The sequence below is a fragment of the Pleurodeles waltl genome, chromosome 3_1 (genome assembly GCF_031143425.1).
Source record: "Pleurodeles waltl isolate 20211129_DDA chromosome 3_1, aPleWal1.hap1.20221129, whole genome shotgun sequence".
NCBI lineage: Eukaryota > Metazoa > Chordata > Amphibia > Caudata > Salamandridae > Pleurodeles > Pleurodeles waltl.
This window is the reverse complement of record NC_090440.1, coordinates 1,225,171,200-1,225,188,010: the sequence shown is the minus strand read 5'-3', so window position 1 is coordinate 1,225,188,010 and position 16,811 is coordinate 1,225,171,200. Positions and strand designations below refer to the sequence as shown.

The 16,811-nt window shown below is 46.8% G+C and overlaps 1 protein-coding gene across 1 annotated transcript in view; it reads right to left on the bottom strand.

Moving 5' to 3' along the window:
* Positions 1-204: 204 nt before the first annotated feature.
* Positions 205-16,811, bottom strand: part of CYP27C1 (cytochrome P450 family 27 subfamily C member 1) — a 174,264-nt gene continuing 157,657 nt past the window's right edge. Inside the window, exon 9 of the mRNA XM_069224562.1 lies at positions 205-2,725. Within this exon, the coding sequence (XP_069080663.1) occupies positions 2,609-2,725 (117 nt within the window). The 3' untranslated portion in view covers positions 205-2,608. The remainder of the gene's footprint in view (positions 2,726-16,811) is intronic.

Genomic DNA, 16,811 nt, shown 5'->3' with positions numbered 1-16,811 from the left:
TGTTACGAAGAGGCAACACTTTGGGTTCCGTTCTCCATATCTCTCCTCACTGGGAGCAAGTAAAGTTAGACGACATTCACTTGATGCTCACCCACAACGAGAAATTTAAGCACGCATATAAATTCCTGCATTCGAAGTTATAAACTATTCCAGTATTTTGTTAATAACTCTTGCCACAAAGAAAATAGAACAACACTACTCACATTTAGTTGGTGAAAATCAAATAGCTTCTGTATTTGTCCCTAAGACACATTAGACCCCACTATTCAGGGCGGAAAACAAATTGAAAATATCTTTAAAAACATTATTTTACAAAACTCTAGTATTTTTTTTTTACACTCAATACAAAAAGAAAGTTTGACGGATTAAGTAAACACGGTGTTCTCTAGAGTTACATATTTCGATGTTGTTCCTAAATGGTTACACTGCGAGGCATAATTAATCCTGGCTGAAAGAGTGGAACATTAACACTAGGATTGCCTGCTCAGTAGTCTGTCAAATGCATTCTGCCGTATGGTCAGTAAAACGACGTGAAACCAAAATTACTTTGAAGACCTCTCTCAACGTAATGCTTTTTCACGTCAAGGGTCATTCTAGGAACTCCTAGTGACCATCCACAAGCTCTGTGAGAGCATAGTAGGGGTTAAGCATCTACCCGTAGGGAGGAGCAGACAAGATGATGAAGTATGCAACACCACGTGGTTGATAGTTTGGTGTTCTCTCACTGACCAGAAGGCAGGATACATCTGGTAAACTACTGAGCAAGCAGATTTAACTCTTCTCGCGGCATAGCCCAGTTGTTATTATAAGTGTTGATTTGGAAGGATATATTGTTTCACATTTGCCAATTTCTTTCACTTTCTATCTGTAGTGTGCCTGAAACATTATAATCATACTTTGCTCTGAAAATATTTGTAGCAGACTAACCTGACTATCAGGCATGTGCCTGTTTCACCTCAACAGTGTGGGTGCTTGTTCAGTCCCTCCTCCCCACCCGCTCCCTCTGCAAACACAATAAAACCAGAGGGGGGCTTTTCCAGGGCCAGCTCGCTCTCTCTTCCTCTTGTTATTTTCAGTCTGTCTGGCAATAAAAGCCAGTCAGTAATTTACAACTAAGAGCTCTAACTCAGCAAACAACACACCATTGCATTCCAATTGCTTGTCATTTTGTGCCCTCACAGCCCAACAGTTTTTCCAACAGGAACTGTAAACACTGCTCCTCCTTCCCGCCCCCGCATACACCACGTTCCCACTACCACCCTGGTTATGTATTAAGATTAAGGTGCACTGCTTTCCATGTTTTTATCATTGTGCACGCTCCCCTTACATGCCCACTAAGCAGTTTTCCGATCTAGTGTTGCAAGTGACGGATTTACAATTAAGTCCAAACTCCAATGCCAAGCTCTGCATTTTCAAAGTACATACATGCTGCTCCGAGCTGACAGGTGGCCTCGCAACTTCGAGTTAACCTTTTGCCCAAGTAAAATGAATCGAGTGTAGGATTTTGATAGGAGTGTGATCGACCTGAAGAAACAGGCTAGCCAACAATTCATCAATTGCATAGCGTCTAAAGAATGTTCATGTACAAGTACACGAGGCTAGTACAGAAAACCTCTATTCAGTGTAAGGTGCAAGTAAGTCGTAAGCTAGTTGAAGAATGTTTGGCTTTGCCTTGCAGATTCACTCTTACAAATCAAGCCTTTTCTCTGAGTAGCTAAACTGAGAGATGAACTGGGGTTGCCTACTTACTCATGTTATCTCTTGCCTTTAACAATGTTGTTAGGTCCTAGTTTCCTTACTAAGTATATTTGGAGTTCCTCAACAAACATGGACCCTTGAGAAACAAAAAGCTATCTTTGTGCATGGCAATAGTAATGTATCTGGTGCATCCCCGAGAAGAACTGCTCATGCTCTAGGCACCCTTTGTTCTTGATTCTAAAATATGACTGCTACATCGATTACGATCTAATCAGTTCGAGGAAAAAAGTGTACTTTCAGATGTTCAATGGATGGGCAGCAAGTAGGATGGGTCACTGGGACTGCGAGAGATATGCACAATGGCCCTCTGGTCTAAATTTCACAAAACAAATTGGCAATGTAATTTTATTCTAACACCAAGGAGGTAGTGTTTCCACATCATTTTTGACCTGGAATGAACTAAATGGCCCATGCAATGACTGTGGTAGCGACCCTTTTCAGGCGTAAGAAAGCTATTAACTACATAACAGGGCAGTATCACTAAGGATGATTGCCTCGTTTTGACAACCAAATCTCCAAGGAATGGATATCAAAAGACATTAACCCCGCTGCAAACAGTTCAATGTTATAATCTATATACAAGTGTTTGTGATTACTCATCTTTAGGACTATACAATCTAAGAAAAGTGCAAGTTAATTTCCTAATTCTGACATTCTAACATCCTACATAAACAGTCCTATTTATAATTTAAAAAATAAGTAATTTATTGAGGCTTCATCTACAATGAATTCCGGGTTTGTGGAGGAGAAGTCTGCACGTCGTTTCCCGTGTAGTAAAGCTGTGGCAGAGCCTCGGCAGGTCAGTGACACGACCTTACAGCAGCCATTAATATGTCCAAAGGCGTCAGTCTCAATTCCGATCACAGAACTTCACGTTGATGGAGTCACCCGGGGCTAGAAGTCCATGGGTTTTTGCCTTAACCTCTTTTGTTTTGGGAGAAGTCTTGATCTCAAATTTCTGGAGCAGCTGAAAACAAAAAAATATTATTTTGTTGAACCAAAGGGTACATAATGGATGGGGCCGAGATTGTTCTGTAATACCTTGCTTAGATTTCATGTTTTGTATGAGTGACTGATAGTAGTCTGACACCATTATATTGATCACCGAATTTGTGGATCTATAGTTGATCATAAGGACAACACATGTCACATGATAAACACTGATTCACAAGAGCCCTCATTTTTAGACCTGGGTGGAGTGTGTGGAGTTCCGTACACTATGCTGCGCTTCACGTGCGGCGGACTTTGGCTAAGTCGTGCTGTTTGTGCAGATTTCCAGGACTAGGAGTTTCTCCTGTGCTGAAAAATTAGCACGAACGGCATCACTCAGCAGGCCAGAGGCTGCTAACGTCTTTCTGCCACTCAAGTAGATTTTCTACTTGAGCCGTTCAACATGAGCGGCAGCTTTCTCAAAGCGAGTGGTAGCAACCTGCCACAACTGCCCACATTCAGAAATCTTGCTTGCCAACTTAGCAATTTCTCACACTCGCCAACTTAATGCTGGTGAGTAAAATGAGAGAAAAATCTCCACTCTACATTGCTTTGCTGAGTTTTTCGGAACTCAGCGTGGGGCAAACTCTGTGAACTCCGCTAGCAGCGCAGAATTCTTCACCCACCCCTACTAATTTTAAGCTATGTCACATATTCCACATTGATTCACAAGTATCCTAATTTTAAGCCATCAACATGAGATTATTTTATATACAATGAATAAACATTAGAAAGTTTTATATTGTTAGGAGTTATCCTTAAATTCTCCCTCTTGTGCAAACAATGACAACCACATACCCTAAGTAACAAATAGCATCTCTAAAAATCCAACCACAGCTCTATAAGAGCATAGTACAGGGTTCAACGTCTGACCATAGTGAGGAGCAAACATGATGATCAAGTATGCAACACCAAGTGGTTGACAGTTTGGTGTCCCCTCACTGACCAGAAGGCAGGATGACCTTAACATTAGCATTTACAAATATACGCATAGCCACAAATGATTTTACAAACCTTTTCCCGCCATGAGCATTCTCAACACCAGCTTTGCCCATGTATCCGCTCATGTTAGTCATATCAAAACATCCAAAATCAAGTGAGATGAAATTTAACATACTTGTAACATACTAGTAATCTAAGTTATTGATCATGGGTTTCTTCTTTAAGCATCAGAATATATCTATCTGCATGATCTCAAAACATTTTCATAGACAAAATTTTACAATTTGAAAATCATTCACTGAATTAACCTTCTAAGCAGAAAAAAACAGAGCTAGACACAGTTCATACAGGTATTAGCTACTAATTTAACAATCTGACACTGGTCCTGAAACTCTGACTGCCAGCATTATCACTGAAGCATCCTATTTCAACTAGGAGCCCCAAGTATCAATCCAATTTACAAAATTATGCCTCCTATCTAACGTTGTTATTTGTGAATTCTTTTGTAGATTTTGTAGATTCACATGCTGAATACTATTCTCCAATGAAGACTTGAGTTCAGAATACTAGACATTCTTTAGTTAGATTATTGCATCCGCCCCCATTCAAATAGGTGTGCTTGCTAAAACAAGTGAAGTAAAGTAAGAAAGGCTAAAAAAAAAAATCCCACTGTCAAGTCTTTTATCCCATTCACATGACAGGTAGGTGGCACATGTGAATCTACACCAAACGAAGCTACAAATACTGGTTAGAGGTAAGTAACATTTTCTGTACACAGCCGGTGTTGATTTAAGTCACATCCTGTGATCCGACTTAAAAGCAGTGCCAAATCCCCTTAATGCTAAGCGAATGGGAAATAGACGCTGTAAGGAAATGCCTCCTTGGCATGGTTGCCCCCTGACTTTTTGCCTTTGCTGATGCTATGTTTACAATTGAAAGTGTGCTGAGGCCTGCTAACCAGGCCCCAGCACCAGTGTTCTTTCCCTAACCTGTACTTTTGTATCCACAATTGGCAGACCCTGGCATCCAGATAAGTCCCTTGTAACTGGTACTTCTAGTACCAAGGGCCCTGATGCCAAGGAAGGTCTCTAAGGGCTGCAGCATGTCTTATGCCACCCTGGAGACCTCTCACTCAGCACAGACACCCTGCTTGCCAGCTTGTGTGTGCTAGTGAGGACAAAACGAGTAAGTCGACATGGCACTCCCCTCAGGGTGCCATGCCAGCCTCTCACTGCCTATGCAGTATAGGTAAGACACCCCTCTAGCAGGCCTTACAGCCCTAAGGCAGGGTGCACTATACCATAGGTGAGGGTACCAGTGCATGAGCATGGTACCCCTACAGTGTCTAAACAAAACCTTAGACCTTGTAAGTGCAGGGTAGCCATAAGAGTATATGGTCTGGGAGTTTGTCAAACACGAACTCCACAGCACCATAATGGCTACACTGAAAACTGGGAAGTTTGGTATCAAACTTCTCAGCACAATAAATGCACACTGATGCCAGTGTACAATTTATTGTAAAATACACCCCAGAGGGCACCTTAGAGGTGCCCCCTGAAACTTAACCGACTATCTGTGTAGGCTGACTAGTTTTAGCAGCCTGCCACAAACCGAGACATGTTGCTGGCCCCATGGGGAGAGTGCCTTTGTCACTCTGAGGCCAGTAACAAAGCCTGCACTGGGTGGAGATGCTAACACCTCCCCCAGGCAGGAATTGTCACACCTGGCGGTGAGCCTCAAAGGCTCACCTCCTTTGTGCCAACCCAGCAGGACACTCCAGCTAGTGGAGTTGCCCGCCCCCTCCGGCCAGGCCCCACTTTTGGCGGCAAGGCCGGAGAAAATAATGAGAAAAACAAGGAGGAGTCACTGGCCAGTCAGGACAGCCCCTAAGGTGTCCTGAGCTGAAGTGACTCTAACTTTTAGAAATCCTCCATCTTGCAGATGGAGGATTCCCCCAATAGGGTTAGGATTGTGACCCCCTCCCCTTGGGAGGAGGCACAAAGAGGGTGTACCCACCCTCAGGGCTAGTAGCCATTGGCTACTAACCCCCCAGACCTAAACACGCCCTTAAATTTAGTATTTAAGGGCTACCCTGAACCCTAGAAAATTAGATTCCTGCAACTACAAGAAGAAGGACTGCCCAGCTGAAAACCCCTGCAGCGGAAGACCAGAAGACGACAACTGCCTTGGCTCCAGAAACTCACCGGCCTGTCTCCTGCCTTCCAAAGATCCTGCTCCAGCGACGCCTTCCGAAGGGACCAGCGACCTCGACATCCTCTGAGGACTGCCCCTGCTTTGAAAAGACAAGAAACTCCCGAGGACAGCGGACCTGCTCCAAGAAAGGCTGCAACTTTGTTTCCAGCAGCTTTAAAGAACCCTGCAAGCTCCCCGCAAGAAGCGTGAGACTTGCAACACTGCACCCGGCGACCCCGACTCGGCTGGTGGAGACCCGACACCTCAGGAGGGACCCCAGGACTACTCTGATACTGTGAGTACCAAAACCTGTCCCCCCTGAGCCCCCACAGCGCCGCCTGCAGAGGGAATCCCGAGGCTTCCCCTGACCGCGACTCTATGAATCCAAAGACCCGACGCCTGGGAGAGACCCTGCACCCGCAGCCCCCAGGACCTGAAGGACCGGACTTTCACTGGAGAAGTGACCCCCAGGAGTCCCTCTCCCTTGCCCAAGTGGAGGTTTCCCCGAGGAACCCCCCCCTTGCCTGCCTGCAGCGCTGAAGAGATCCCGAGATCTCTCATAAACTAACATTGAAAACCCGACGCTTGTTTCTACACTGCACCCGGCCGCCCCCGCGCTGCTGAGGGTGAAATTTCTGTGTGGGCTTGTGTCCCCCCCGGTGCCCTACAAAACCCCCCCTGGTCTGCCCTCCGAAGACGCGGGTACTTACCTGCAAGCAGACCGGAACCGGGGCACCCCCTTCTCTCCATTCTAGCCTATGCGTTTTGGGCACCACTTTGAACTCTGCACCTGACCGGCCCTGAGCTGCTGGTGTGGTGACTTTGGGGTTGCTCTGAACCCCCAACGGTGGGCTACCTTGGACCAAGAACTAAGCCCTGTAAGTGTCTTACTTACTTGGTTAACCTAACAAATACTTACCTCCCCTAGGAACTGTGAAAATTGCACTAAGTGTCCACTTTTAAAACAGCTATTTGTGAATAACTTGAAAAGTATACATGCAATTTTGATGATTTGAAGTTCCTAAAGTACTTACCTGCAATACCTTTCGAATGAGATATTACATGTAGAATTTGAACCTGTGGTTCTTAAAATAAACTAAGAAAAGATATTTTTCTATACAAAAACCTATTGGCTGGATTTGTCTCTGAGTGTGTGTACCTCATTTATTGTCTATGTGTATGTACAACAAATGCTTAACACTACTCCTTGGATAAGCCTACTGCTCGACCACACTACCACAAAATAGAGCATTAGTATTATCTATTTTTACCACTATTTTACCTCTAAGGGGAACCCTTGGACTCTGTGCATGCTATTCCTTACTTTGAAATAGCACATACAGAGCCAACTTCCTACATTGGTGGATCAGCGGTGGGGTACAAGACTTTGCATTTGCTGGACTACTCAGCCAATACCTGATCACACGACAAATTCCAAAATTGTCATTAGAAATTCATTTTTACAATTTGAAATTTTTCTAAATTCTTAAAAGTCCTGCTAGGGCCTTGTGTGTTAAGTCCCTGTTTAGCATTGTCTTTTTAGAGTTTAAAAAGTTTGTTAAAAGTTTGAATTAGATTCTAGAAACTGTTTTAGATTCTTAAAAAAGTATTCCAACTCTTAGCAGAATAATGTCTGATACAGAGATGCAGGTGGTGGAACTCGACACCACACCTTACCTCCATCTTAAGATGAGGGAGCTAAGGTCTCTCTGTAATATCAAAAAAATAACCATTGGCTCCAGACCTACCAAAATTCAGCTCCAGGAGCTGTTGGCAGAGTTTGAAAAAGCCAACCCCTCTGATGATGACCTCACAGAGGAAGAAATTAGTGACTTGGAGGCCAATGTCCCTCCTCCAGTCCTAAATAGGGAGAACAGGACCCCTCAAGTCCTGTCTCCAACTGTGTTAGTCAGAAATAGTGAGTCCCTCACAGGAGGGTCCCACATTTCTGAAATCACTGAGGATGCTCTCAGTGAAGATGACCTCCTGTTAGCCAGGATGGCCAAAAGATTGGCTTTAGAGAGACAGCTCCTAGCCATAGAAAGGGAAAGACAAGAGATGGGCCTAGGACCCATCAATGGTGGCAGCAATATAAATAGGGTCAGAGATTCTCCTGACATGTTAAAAATCCCCAAAGGGATTGTGACAAAATTTGAAGATGGTGATGACATCACCAAGTGGTTCACAGCTTTTGAGAGGGCTTGTGTAACCAGAAAAGTGAACAGATCTCACTGGGGTGCTCTCCTTTGGGAAATGTTCACTGGAAAGTGTAGGGATAGACTCCTCACACTCTCTGGAAAAGATGCAGAATCTTATGACCTCATGAAGGGTACCCTGATTGAGGGCTTTGGATTCTCCACTGAGGAGTACAGGATTAGGTTCAGGGGGGCTCAAAAATCCTCGAGCCAGACCTGGGTTGACTTTGTTGACTACTCAGTGAAAACACTAGATGGTTGGATTCAAGGCAGTGGTGTAAGTAATTATGATGGGCTGTACAATTTATTTGTGAAAGAACACCTATTGAGTAATTGTTTCAATGATAAACTGCATCAGCATCTGGTAGACCTAGGACCAATTTCTCCCCAAGAATTGGGAAAGAAGGCGGACCATTGGGTCAAGACAAGGGTGTCCAAGACTTCAACAGGGGGTGACCAAAAGAAAGGGGTCACAAAGACTCCCCAGGGGAAGGGTGATGAGACAACCAAAACTAAAAATAGTAAAGAGTCTTCTACAGGCCCCCAAAAACCTGCACAGGAGGGTGGGCCCAGAGCCTCTTCACAAAACAATGGGTACAAGGGTAAAAACTTTGATCCCAAAAAGGCCTGGTGTCATAGCTGTAAACAGCATGGACACCAAACTGGAGACAAGGCCTGTCCCAAGAAAGGTTCCACTCCAAACTCCCATCCAGGTAACACTGGTATGGCTAGTCTCCAAGTGGGATCAACAGTGTGCCCAGAGCAAATCAGGGTCCACACTGAAGCTACTCTAGTTTCTGAGGGTGGGGTGGATTTAGCCACACTAGCTGTCTGGCCGCCTAACATGCAAAAATACAGACAGCAACTCTTAATTAATGGGACTAGAATAGAGGGCCTGAGGGATACAGGTGCCAGTGTCACCATGGTGACAGAGAAACTGGTTTCCCCTGGCCAATACCTGACTGGAAAAACTTACACAGTCACCAACGCTGACAATCAGAGAAAAGTACATCCCATGGCAATGGTTACTTTAGAATGGGGAGGGGTCAATGGCCTGAAACAGGTGGTGGTCTCCTCAAATATCCCAGTGGACTGTCTGCTTGGAAATGACCTGGAGTCCTCAGCATGGGCTGAGGTAGAACTAAAAACCCATGCAGCAATGCTGGGTATCCCTGAACTGGTGTGTGTGAAAACAAGAGCACAATGCAAGGCACAGGGTGAACAAGTAGAGCTGGAGTCTGGAAGAATGGCCCAGCCTACCAAGAGAACAGGAAAGTCAGTTGGGAAACCAACTACAACACAGCAAAAGAAAGGGAACCTCTCTTCTCAGGAAGAAGTTCTGCCCTCTGAGGGAACTGAGCCTTTGGAGCTTGAACCTTATCAGGTTGAGCTCTTAGGCCCAGGGGGACCCTCAAGGGAGGAGCTGTGTAAGGGACAAGAAACCTGTCCCTCTCTTGAAGGCCTTAGGCAGCAAGCTGCTGAAGAGTCCAAAGGCAAGAAAAATGGAACGCATAGGGTCTATTGGGAAGATGGACTCCTGTACACTGAGGCCAGAGACCCCAAACCTGGTGCCACTAGGAGAGTGGTAGTGCCTCAGCTGTTCAGGAAGTTCATCCTAACATTGGCCCATGACATTCCCCTTGCTGGACATTTGGGACAAACCAAGACGTGGGAGAGGTTAGTCAACCACTTCTACTGGCCCAATATGTCCAACATGGTTAAGGAGTTTTGCCTCTCCTGCCCCACCTGTCAAGCCAGTGGTAAGACAGGTGGGCATCCAAAGGCCCCCCTCATTCCACTTCCAGTGGTGGGGGTTCCCTTTGAAAGAGTGGGTGTGGACATAGTTGGTCCACTAGAACCTCCCACAGCCTCAGGAAATATGTATATCCTGGTAGTAGTGGATCATGCTACCAGGTATCCTGAAGCTATTCCCCTTAGGTCGACTACTGCCCCTGCAGTAGCCAAGGCCCTCATTGGTATCTTTACCAGAGTGGGTTTCCCTAAGGAGGTGGTGTCTGACAGAGGTACCAACTTCATGTCAGCATACCTAAAGCACATGTGGAATGAGTGTGGAGTGACTTATAAATTCACTACACCATACCATCCACAAACTAATGGCTTGGTTGAGAGATTCAACAAGACATGAAAAGGCATGATCATGGGGCTCCCAGAAAAACTCAAAAGGAGATGGGATGTCCTCTTGCCATGTCTGCTTTTCGCTTACAGAGAGGTGCCACAGAAGGGAGTAGGATTCTCACCCTTTGAACTTCTGTTTGGTCATCCTGTAAGAGGACCACTTGCTCTTGTTAAAGAAGGCTGGGAGAGACCTCTCCATGAGCCTAAGCAAGACATAGTGGACTATGTACTTGGCCTTCGCTCTAGAATGGCAGAGTACATGGAAAAGGCAACCAAAAACCTTGAGGCCAGCCAACAGCTCCAGAAGTTTTGGTATGACCAAAAGGCTGCACTGGTTGAGTTCCAACCAGGGCAGAAAGTCTGGGTTCTGGAGCCTGTGGCCCCCAGGGCACTCCAGGACAAATGGAGTGGCCCTTACCCAGTACTAGAAAGGAAGAGTCAGGTCACCTACCTGGTGGACCTGGGCACAAGCAGGAGCCCCAAGAGGGTGATCCATGTGAACCGCCTTAAGCTCTTCCATGACAGGGCTGATGTGAATCTGTTGATGGTAACAGATGAGGATCAGGAGGCAGAGAGTGAACCTCTCCCTGATCTTCTGTCATCAGACCCAAAAGATGGCACAGTAGATGGAGTGATCTACTCAGACACCCTCTCTGGCCAACAGCAAGCTGATTGTAGGAGAGTCCTACAACAGTTTCCTGAACTCTTCTCCTTAACCCCTGGTCAGACACACCTGTGTACCCATGATGTGGACACAGGAGACAGCATGCCTGTCAAGAACAAAATCTTTAGACAATCTGACCATGTTAAGGAAAGCATCAAGGTGGAAGTCCACAAGATGCTGGAATTGGGAGTAATTGAGCGCTCTGACAGCCCCTGGGCTAGCCCAGTGGTCTTAGTCCCCAAACCTCACACCAAAGATGGAAAGAAAGAGATGAGGTTTTGTGTGGACTACAGAGGGCTCAATTCTGTCACCAAGACAGATGCTCATCCAATTCCAAGAGCTGATGAGCTCATAGACAAATTAGGTGCTGCCAAATTCTTAAGTACCTTTGACTTGACAGCAGGGTACTGGCAAATAAGAATGGCACCTGGAGCAAAAGAGAAAACAGCATTCTCCACACCTGATGGGCATTATCAGTTCACTGTTATGCCCTTTGGTTTAAAGAATGCCCCTGCCACCTTCCAAAGGTTGGTGAATCAAGTCCTTGCTGGCTTGGAGTCCTTTAGCACAGCTTATCTTGATGATATTGCTGTCTTTAGCTCCACCTGGCAGGATCACCTGGTCCACCTGAAGAAGGTTTTGAAGGCTCTGCAATCTGCAGGCCTCTCTATCAAGGCATCCAAATGCCAGATAGGGCAGGGAACTGTGGTTTACTTGGGCCACCTTGTAGGTGGAGGCCAAGTTCAGCCACTCCAACCCAAGATCCAGACTATTCTGGACTGGGTAGCTCCAAAAACCCAGACTCAAGTCAGGGCATTCCTTGGCTTGACTGGGTATTACAGGAGGTTTGTGAAGGGATATGGATCCATTGTGACAGCCCTCACTGAACTCACCTCCAAGAAAATGCCCAAGAAAGTGAACTGGACTGTGGAATGCCAACAGGCCTTTGACACCCTGAAACAGGCAATGTGCTCAGCACCAGTTCTAAAAGCTCCAGATTATTCTAAGCAGTTCATTGTGCAGACAGATGCCTCTGAACATGGGATAGGGGCAGTTTTGTCCCAAACAAATGATGATGGCCTTGACCAGCCTGTTGCTTTCATTAGCAGGAGGTTACTCCCCAGGGAGCAGCGTTGGAGTGCCATTGAGAGGGAGGCCTTTGCTGTGGTTTGGTCCCTGAAGAAGCTGAGACCATACCTCTTTGGGACTCACTTCCTAGTTCAAACTGACCACAGACCTCTCAAATGGCTGATGCAAATGAAAGGTGAGAATCCTAAACTGTTGAGGTGGTCCATCTCCCTACAGGGAATGGACTTTATAGTGGAACACAGACCTGGGACTGCCCATGCCAATGCAGATGGCCTTTCCAGGTTCTTCCACTTAGAAAATGAAGACTCTCTTGGGAAAGGTTAGTCTCATCCTCTTTCGTTTGGGGGGGGGGTTGTGTAAGGAAATGCCTCCTTGGCATGGTTGCCCCCTGACTTTTTGCCTTTGCTGATGCTATGTTTACAATTGAAAGTGTGCTGAGGCCTGCTAACCAGGCCCCAGCACCAGTGTTCTTTCCCTAACCTGTACTTTTGTATCCACAATTGGCAGACCCTGGCATCCAGATAAGTCCCTTGTAACTGGTACTTCTAGTACCAAGGGCCCTGATGCCAAGGAAGGTCTCTAAGGGCTGCAGCATGTCTTATGCCACCCTGGAGACCTCTCACTCAGCACAGACACCCTGCTTGCCAGCTTGTGTGTGCTAGTGAGGACAAAACGAGTAAGTCGACATGGCACTCCCCTCAGGGTGCCATGCCAGCCTCTCACTGCCTATGCAGTATAGGTAAGACACCCCTCTAGCAGGCCTTACAGCCCTAAGGCAGGGTGCACTATACCATAGGTGAGGGTACCAGTGCATGAGCATGGTACCCCTACAGTGTCTAAACAAAACCTTAGACCTTGTAAGTGCAGGGTAGCCATAAGAGTATATGGTCTGGGAGTTTGTCAAACACGAACTCCACAGCACCATAATGGCTACACTGAAAACTGGGAAGTTTGGTATCAAACTTCTCAGCACAATAAATGCACACTGATGCCAGTGTACATTTTATTGTAAAATACACCCCAGAGGGCACCTTAGAGGTGCCCCCTGAAACTTAACCGACTATCTGTGTAGGCTGACTAGTTTTAGCAGCCTGCCACAAACCGAGACATGTTGCTGGCCCCATGGGGAGAGTGCCTTTGTCACTCTGAGGCCAGTAACAAAGCCTGCACTGGGTGGAGATGCTAACACCTCCCCCAGGCAGGAATTGTCACACCTGGCGGTGAGCCTCAAAGGCTCACCTCCTTTGTGCCAACCCAGCAGGACACTCCAGCTAGTGGAGTTGCCCGCCCCCTCCGGCCAGGCCCCACTTTTGGCGGCAAGGCCGGAGAAAATAATGAGAAAAACAAGGAGGAGTCACTGGCCAGTCAGGACAGCCCCTAAGGTGTCCTGAGCTGAAGTGACTCTAACTTTTAGAAATCCTCCATCTTGCAGATGGAGGATTCCCTCAATAGGGTTAGGATTGTGACCCCCTCCCCTTGGGAGGAGGCACAAAGAGGGTGTACCCACCCTCAGGGCTAGTAGCCATTGGCTACTAACCCCCCAGACCTAAACACGCCCTTAAATTTAGTATTTAAGGGCTACCCTGAACCCTAGAAAATTAGATTCCTGCAACTACAAGAAGAAGGACTGCCCAGCTGAAAACCCCTGCAGCGGAAGACCAGAAGACGACAACTGCCTTGGCTCCAGAAACTCACCGGCCTGTCTCCTGCCTTCCAAAGATCCTGCTCCAGCGACGCCTTCCGAAGGGACCAGCGACCTCGACATCCTCTGAGGACTGCCCCTGCTTCGAAAAGACAAGAAACTCCCGAGGACAGCGGACCTGCTCCAAGAAAGGCTGCAACTTTGTTTCCAGCAGCTTTAAAGAACCCTGCAAGCTCCCCGCAAGAAGCGTGAGACTTGCAACACTGCACCCGGCGACCCCGACTCGGCTGGTGGAGACCCGACACCTCAGGAGGGACCCCAGGACTACTCTGATACTGTGAGTACCAAAACCTGTCCCCCCTGAGCCCCCACAGCGCCGCCTGCAGAGGGAATCCCGAGGCTTCCCCTGACCGCGACTCTTTGAATCCAAAGACCCGACGCCTGGGAGAGACCCTGCACCCGCAGCCCCCAGGACCTGAAGGACCGGACTTTCACTGGAGAAGTGACCCCCAGGAGTCCCTCTCCCTTGCCCAAGTGGAGGTTTCCCCGAGGAACCCCCCCCTTGCCTGCCTGCAGCGCTGAAGAGATCCCGAGATCTCTCATAAACTAACATTGAAAACCCGACGCTTGTTTCTACACTGCACCCGGCCGCCCCCGCGCTGCTGAGGGTGAAATTTCTGTGTGGGCTTGTGTCCCCCCCGGTGCCCTACAAAACCCCCCCTGGTCTGCCCTCCGAAGACGCGGGTACTTACCTGCAAGCAGACCGGAACCGGGGCACCCCCTTCTCTCCATTCTAGCCTATGCGTTTTGGGCACCACTTTGAACTCTGCACCTGACCGGCCCTGAGCTGCTGGTGTGGTGACTTTGGGGTTGCTCTGAACCCCCAACGGTGGGCTACCTTGGACCAAGAACTAAGCCCTGTAAGTGTCTTACTTACTTGGTTAACCTAACAAATACTTACCTCCCCTAGGAACTGTGAAAATTGCACTAAGTGTCCACTTTTAAAACAGCTATTTGTGAATAACTTGAAAAGTATACATGCAATTTTGATGATTTGAAGTTCCTAAAGTACTTACCTGCAATACCTTTCGAATGAGATATTACATGTAGAATTTGAACCTGTGGTTCTTAAAATAAACTAAGAAAAGATATTTTTCTATACAAAAAACTATTGGCTGGATTTGTCTCTGAGTGTGTGTACCTCATTTATTGTCTATGTGTATGTACAACAAATGCTTAACACTACTCCTTGGATAAGCCTACTGCTCGACCACACTACCACAAAATAGAGCATTAGTATTATCTATTTTTACCACTATTTTACCTCTAAGGGGAACCCTTGGACTCTGTGCATGCTATTCCTTACTTTGAAATAGCACATACAGAGCCAACTTCCTACAGACGCAAATGCAGTAAATAGTCTCCGTAACACTTTGTCCCACTTAGACTTCCTTTATTGTATGAATGTCCCCACTGTACTGTCTAATAAATTCCAGAGCGGACAACCAAGTTGCAGCTTTGAAAATGTCCACAAGTGGGATATTGTCAAGGAAAATCATGGCGGCTGCTCTTTTAGGTCGAGCGTTCGTCCTGCTGTATACTAAAGTATACAATAGAGTGAGTTCCAGCCTTTTGATTTGTTAGTTGCAGTATCCTTCAAAAAGCCTTGCTTGCTAGTGGTCAGTTATGCCTCTTTGTACTGCCTTTTTAGGGTCGAGCCTGCGTTGCATGCGCTCGCGCATGCGTATCGCTAGCAAGATGCTTTAGGTATTAGAAAAGGGCTCGGAGCCCCGTCGACGTCATGTCAGTGTCTTTCATTGGCAAGTTGGCTTGCCTGCGATAATCCGCTTCTTTTGATGAGTGGAAGGCACGCATATGTCATGCCTTTTCCGTGGTTAGCCCTCCTCAAGTGCAGCGACCAAGTATGGAAAACATGCGAGGCTCGCTGGGGTTGTGGACTACTTTTTCTCTGTTCTCGGAGCGCGATCTCGCTGGGCAGAAGTCGAGCGCTTCGGTAATTGCACTTTTGCCGGTTACGTTCATAATTGCACTTTGTGTGAACTGTACAGCGCGATCGCGCTGTTTTTTTTCTTTTAATGCAGGGACGATCCGGTTGGGAGTTTTCAACTGTGAACAGCTGTAACTCCGACAAATGCGAGACCCTAGTGCATTGCAAATGCTTCTTTAACTTTGGAAGCAGCACAAAGTACGGTGTAATTACGCTATGTCCTGTTTATCTCTTCTGTAAGAGACTTTGTTGGCATTTGCCTGTTTCACCTCAACAGTGTGGGTGCTTGTTCAGTCCCTCCTCTCCACCAGCTCCCTCTGCAAGCATAATAAAAACAGAGGAGGGCTTTTCCAGGGCCAGCTCGGTGCTAAGAGCTCTAACTCAAGCAAACACCACCATTGCATTCCAAATGCTTGTTATTTTGTGCCCTCACAGCCGAACAGTTTTTCCAACAGGAACTGTAATCACCGCTCCTCCTTCCCGCCCCGCATACACCACGTTCCCACTACCACCCTTGTTATGTACTAAGGTGCACTGCTTTCCATGTGCTTCTCACTGTGCACACTCTCCTTACATGCCCACTAAGTAGTTTTCCGATCTAGTGTTTCAAGTGACGCGCAAAGGTTGATTGACTCTCTGATTGTCGAGCTAGGGTTTATACTGAGATGCCATCGCTGAAGAATGTAAAGGTTAAACAGGCTTGCAGTGGTTTGCTGACGCCAGATCCCGAAAGCAATGAAGGGACCGTTCTCTGTCCTATCATGTTGACACTTTCTCATTTAACCATGAAAGATCAAACGGGGGATTCAAGCTCTGAGGAGGTAATTCTAGATCCAGCACTCCAGGTTACGTTGACCATCGGGTTTTGTAGCATTGTGGTGCTGTGTGTGTGCCCAGCCTTCTTTCGAATTCAGATGCCCCACTTTCAGACGAGCACTTATCGTTAGAGATAGCATAGTGCCTACGCTGTTCCTAATGTTTATTTTTACTGAGAGTAAAGCTTTATACTTATTATAGGACTAAAATACACCGTCTTCCCAACGAGGCACATGCTTCTGTGCGGAATTCTAAATTGTCAAGCTGTTTATATGGAGCTCACCACAACCGCCCTGACCTGCTAGCGTAAAATCCTGTTTATTCATGGAACACACTTATTTACACTCTGGCGCTTCCTTGTCATCCTTAACAATCCAT